The sequence below is a fragment of the Capsicum annuum genome, chromosome 6 (genome assembly GCF_002878395.1).
Source record: "Capsicum annuum cultivar UCD-10X-F1 chromosome 6, UCD10Xv1.1, whole genome shotgun sequence".
Classification (NCBI taxonomy): Eukaryota; Viridiplantae; Streptophyta; class Magnoliopsida; order Solanales; family Solanaceae; genus Capsicum; species Capsicum annuum.
This window is the reverse complement of record NC_061116.1, coordinates 147,486,124-147,492,379: the sequence shown is the minus strand read 5'-3', so window position 1 is coordinate 147,492,379 and position 6,256 is coordinate 147,486,124. Positions and strand designations below refer to the sequence as shown.

The window sequence follows — 6,256 nt, the reverse complement described above, 5'->3', positions numbered from 1 at the left end:
TATACTGTTGTCATGCAATACGAAACAACTAATCAAATCATATGAGACATCAATTCATATGCCTTTTCATCCAATACTAAGTTATATACCTCTTTCATACATTAAAATACAATCAATGTGCATATAGAAAAACAAAAATAACTTTAACGTCTAGATTGATAGATCTTCTGTATTCGAATGATTATTGCTTTGGGCACCAAAGCAATTGTTCAAAAATAGATCTTCTATCTCTCGAGTTCCTTTAGTTGAATGTAAATTGTTTTCATCAACAGTGAATTCGGCACCACACTATTACATTCATAGTCATATCTCTCAACTCCCAATGAACTAAGTTCTCTGTGAAAAATCACCATTGTTGCAATTAGCTTTGAAGAAGTGGGTCTAAAACCTCTTCTAACAACCAAATAACCTACGTATGAATAAATAAATAAATAAATAAATAAACAAATAAATAAATAGAAGAAGAAGATAACAATTAGGGAAAATCAATTTAAAAGAAAATTGTGATGAAGAAGAAAAATGGTATGTTTGATGATGAAGAATTGAAAAAAAAAAAAACTTACGATTGATATTGAAGAAGTAGAAAACGGTATTGTTAAAGAAAAGAAAATCGTTTCCGAGAGAAAAAAAGAGGATGATTGATATCCTGATAATAATTGTCATTTTTTTTATGAGTATGAAATCTTTTTTTTTCCCTTATATGTAATTTATATTTTATTTTTTTATTAAAAGAATTTTTTTCCCTTTTTTATACCAAAAAATTGTTATAAGTTACAATTTTAAAAGTTTTGTTATATCTTCCATTAAACCATCTAAGTATATTTATTTATATTTTTTTTCATATGAATGAAATATAGTTATAAAGCTTTCTAATTAATAACTTTTTAAAGAAAGTATAAAAGAAAAACAAGTAAATAATATGAGATGGTGTACATCCCAACTTCTAATGTTGCGTGAAAAAATGAAATTTCGCTCTAAGCCTAAGCAATGTGTATTCTTCCTTTTAGCCCTATTAAGTTCTCTAGATAACTTTTTTTCGAAAAAACAACAAAGAGTCGAGAAAAGGGACATAATTCATAACCTTTTCAATTATAATGATTGAGTTAAGGTGTAATAATCCTATGAAAAAAGTCATATATAATCCTGAACTGTTGGAAATAGTATGTAAGTACCCTTCACTGTACTTCTGATTATTTGTACCCTTGTTGCGTAACTTTAGATATGTATATACCCCAAACTATTGAAAATGGTACATATATACCTTTCAGTTAGACAGACCATGCCATGTGTCCTCATCCTAAAGGAATTGACCCATTTTTCCTTAGCAATTTCTCCCCCCTGCCAGTGAAATGTTATGTGGCCGGAGTTGGAAGTGAGTTTTGCCTACGCCAATTTCTTGGGTGGTCACAAAACATTTCTTTAGGATGAGGGCACGTGGGCACAACTCGCTTCCAACTGCGGTCATAAAGCATTTCGCCGGCAAAACAGGGGATATATTGCTAAGGACAAATGGGTTAATTTCTTATAGATAAGGACATATGGCACGCGCATCGTCTAACTGAAGGGTGTATATGTACCATCTTCAATAGTTCAAAGGTATATATGTACCCAAAGTTAGACGACAAGAATATAAATAACCCCAAAGTATATCAGATGATATTTAAGTACCATTTTCTATACTTCAAAGATATATATGACCTTTTTCCGATAATCCTAACCGGCCTATTAAGCTTACAAGATAATCAAAGTAAGGATTGGTTTATTTATATCAAGATTTAAATATTTATTTGGTTTTGAATGATTTTAACTAATAAGATCTAGGATAAAATTTTAATATCATTAAGTTGAAAAGTATTTGTGTGTTAATAATTTTCAGAATGCATCACTTCGCACGATCACCGACCACCATCACTAACCATCTTTGTCATTACCAATTATTATCAATCACTAGCACTACACCAACCATCACCACTAACCACCTCTGTCGTCACAAGAATCACTGACAACCACCATCGTCGTCATCAGTCACTATTACAGTTATCACCATCATCATTATAATTATATTTATTGTCACCATCACCTTAATCAAACCATCACTATGAGCCATTACTATCACTGCATTCAATTTCCACTACTACTTATTTTTGTTATCACAACTAACTCCACCGCCAACTATCATCTCACTATATTTTCTTCAACCACCACATATTCTTCCACCATCACTTTTGTTACCACCTTCGCCAATACTACCAGTCATTATGACAAGTATGACAATTGCTACTACAAACCACTTATATTACATCACAACTAGTACCACCCTCAACTACCATCACATAGTCTTCAGCCGCTATCATCATAGGTTTTGACTTGCTTTTACCCCAACTCATTTAACCTAAGCAATCTTGAGAGGGTCAACAACCCATCAATTCAAACCCGCTAAATTCTGCCTAACTCACTCGTTTAATACTTATGACGGAGGGTAAAATTATCTTATTTTAAATAGGAGTAGTATTTTGCCCCTTCCCTTAGAAGAAAAGGGAAAATAATATGGTCATTTTCCACCTGTTATAGAGAGGACGTGGATCAGATAATCCTTGTACAGAGAAAAGACGTATGACATGGAAACAATGAAATCTAAATAACCCACTACCTTTAAACTAGCACCACAAATTCTGATTGCTAAAATTTATACATTCCTCAGATATTTCGAAAGACATTTCCAGACAAAAGAAGAAATCAAAACACATCAACTTTGCATCTTTCAGTCTGTGCTGCAACAAGTAGAATCTAACATTAATTGCTCATAATATGGCTGCTCTAACTTCAGTTAGTGCAGGTTCAACTACAGCTTCTTTGCAGCATCGATTTCATTGTGTATCATATTCAAGTCCCAAAGAATTATGTGTTACATTTGGCTTAGCTACCACAGTGAAGAGGAGATTCTCCTTAAGCTACCGTTCGACCCTCACAATTAGAAGTGCTGCTACTAAACCTGCAAAATCACCAGGTACTTGTCAACCATGAATTGAAGCAGACTTCTTTTGTGTTTAATTTCTAACTATATTTTGTTTTTGGTGGTCTAGCTGAAGAAGACTGGTCAACTAAAAGAGCATATCTGCTTGAGAAAAGGGTAAGACAATCTCTATAATTTATATATCTTCAACAATTATTGCATGAAAGAATTGACAAAACAATATTAACATTATGTTTATCAAGATTATAATTGTTCAAGACGATCTTAACACAATTTCGTGCTGTAAATGCTTCCCCATGTCAGGGAGATCTCCTCTCCCCTCAACATAAGATATATCGAACGTGTTAAAGAAAACAATGTACACCTTACTTATTGACTACTCCATTTGTTATGTCTTTTTTTTTTTTTGGGTTCCATCCGGTGTCCAGTACCCGCATTGGAGTCCGACTAATTCGGATTCACTCCGGGTAGGCCCCATTTCGGGGTTCCATACCCAGGGATCGAACTCGAGACCTCTGGTCAAGAAAGGAGCAGCCCCATCCACTGCACCACATCCTTTCTATGAACAAAGTATGTCTGATATAAGTAGTTTACAACAACATACCCAGTGTATTCCCACAAAGTGCGGCCTGGGGAGGGTAAGTGTACGCAGTCCATACCATTACCACAGAATGAAGTAGAAAGATTGTTCCGATAAACCCCCAGTTCAGGGCAAAATAGTATAAAAAAAAATCATAAAGCTACATATATACATGTAGGGATGCTCTTCATGGTATAAGGCTTTTGGGATAACTGTCGGTTATCTTTGGGCTGGCTTAGCCCAAAACTATTAGCACCATGGAGGAACCTTTGATCACATTTTTGGAAAGACAATTTTTCTGGTTCCAGGAACTGAGTTCTTTAACTTCACCCCACAAAAATAAGCTTTCTATTGGGAGTAGTTCATTTGTCCCAATAGAATTGAACAGGAAAATGTAGTTTATCAGGTCTTGTAGTTTCCCTATAATTGGACCAAATAGAGGTCGCATAATAAGCAACTCGTTTAGGATGAACATATTAGTTTTTGATGTAACAAATTAAGGCATAATAATTTCAGGTGAGGAGTGTCGAGCCAAAGGAAGCGCTCAGACTTCAGAAAGAGAACGATTTTGTGATTCTTGACGTACGACCTGAGGCCGAGTTCAAAGAGGTATGTACAGTCCCATGATCATAAAGGAGGCGGTATGAGTTAGCTAGTCAGGTAATATAAATCATGGAACTGATTAACACCTTCATGAAAGAGAAAGCAGAGGAACAAAGACAGGAGCAGCTCAGATATCTCAATTTGAGATAGACTTTGCTAACTATGGTAGTTCTCTTCCGCGTGCAGGCTCATCCAGAAGGAGCTATCAATGTCCAGATATACAGGTTAATAAAGGAATGGACAGCATGGGACATTGCTAGGAGAGCTGCATTTGCCTTTTTTGGCATATTCTCTGGAACTGAAGAAAACCCTGAATTCCTACAAAGTAATAATCCGTTAAGAATACTCTCTCTTCCATATGGTTTTTCTCTGTCTAGATTGATTCATATAGGGGGTTTGGCGGGGGGGGGGGGGGGGGGGGGGGGGGGGGGGGGGGGGGGGGGGGGGGGAGACTGAGCAGAGTGATGCAAAGGGTCCAACTGAACCCCTTTCGTTGAAATATTATACTGTGGAAATATGGTAAAAATAATTTTCTTGCATATATATAAATTATTGAATCCTCTTGTTTGAATTCTTGGGTGCATATATATAGTATCACTTGATTAAGTAACATATGCATATCATTTTACTTTTACCAAAGAACTAACAATTTGATAAACTCAAGCAGTTGTTGAATCTAAATTAAACAAGGATGAAAAGATAATAGTAGCTTGCTCATCTGGAGGTACAATGAAGCCTACACAAAATCTTCCCGAGGGCCAACAGTCAAGGTTCTTCATACTGCTCTAATCTTCATTTTTATACTTCTTTTTGTGTTTTCTTATTTCACTGGGGTTAACATCTTCATTAGCACTTCTATTTAGTCGCAAACAACTTAGTTAGTTGGATGTCCAGAAGAAAATTGATAGAAGAGAAATCCATAGAACTAGCTAGCTACACTCATAAACCATGATAATTATACCAAATCAAAGGTGGATGGGGCATGTTACAAATCCTTCAACAACTTTGGCCACCTAGAATTGACATCTCAAGATCTTTCCAACGATATGAATGTAACATTTTAAATTAGTTCAAAGGGTCATGACTAATTATGATTGGGAGTTTTTGTAACTTTAGCGTAAGTTATTTCTATGTGTCTTTAATTAAGAGAATGCAAGGTGCAAGTGTTGAATTCTTTGTACAACTCTAGATTCTAGAAGAAATAAAGACTTGTAAACTTGATTCACCTTTTGCAGGTCACTTATTGCTGCATATTTGCTAGTTTTGAATGGTTATACTAACATATTTCATTTGGAGGGAGGAATCTATAACTGGTTCAAACAAGAATTACCAGCAGCTTCTGAAGAATGAAGTTCAGTCAGCTGAAACCAACCAAACTCGATTTGATAAGAATTAATGCTGTACCATTTTTCTTTTGTACAGAGAAGGCATTAGAAATCAAACCATCCATTTGCTGAGATTCATATTGTAGATTATTAAATTTTGAGAGTTTAATGCATTTGCATTGTTGTGTGCACCATCGTTTCTAACATACAAACATCTGCACTATCTCTGTTAGCAACAAATGCAATGACAAAGAGGTCTACAAGATTTTGGTAGAGGCTATATCAGCATGGAAAACCAACAATGTCTGCTAAAGTCATGTGCTTTAACCAACATTAAACTTAGATACATCCTCAAATATACAAGTTAATTGAAAACATCCTCAACTGTTAAATCCGAAGTAATCAAAGATTAAATGGAACGCATTAACAGCCTGCAAATGATCTTTCCATTACTACATTCTCTTTTATTCGATTTCCACATGTAATGGAGATATTTGTCGATGTTGTTTACCTCTATCATCCAAATGATATCTCAGCCATGTTGTTATGTCTTTAGTTTTGATGATTGACAAACTATCAACTTGGGACCTGGTTCCTGAAGATCATTTGATGACAAAGATGCTATTACTTAGGGATCGGGTTTATGTCACTATCACTAGGTCAGCAACACAACTGAAAAAGTACTTTTTTGCAGTAAGTTGGTGGCAAGGCTGCTACACCTTTTTGCCCCAACCAATCAGAATCATCCTAGGTTTTCTTGTCTCTTATATATGC

General features: G+C 35.2%; 1 protein-coding gene across 1 annotated transcript; it reads left to right on the top strand.

The window, feature by feature from the left end:
- Positions 1-2,326: 2,326 nt before the first annotated feature.
- LOC107873104 (rhodanese-like domain-containing protein 14, chloroplastic) lies at positions 2,327-5,673 on the top strand. Its single transcript, XM_016719829.2, has 6 exons — positions 2,327-3,007; positions 3,084-3,130; positions 4,071-4,163; positions 4,344-4,482; positions 4,825-4,927; positions 5,393-5,673. Exons 1-6 carry the CDS (start codon positions 2,809-2,811, stop codon positions 5,505-5,507), a joined length of 696 nt encoding a protein of 231 aa, XP_016575315.1. The 5' UTR covers positions 2,327-2,808; the 3' UTR covers positions 5,508-5,673.
- The last annotated feature ends 583 nt before the right edge of the window (positions 5,674-6,256 follow it).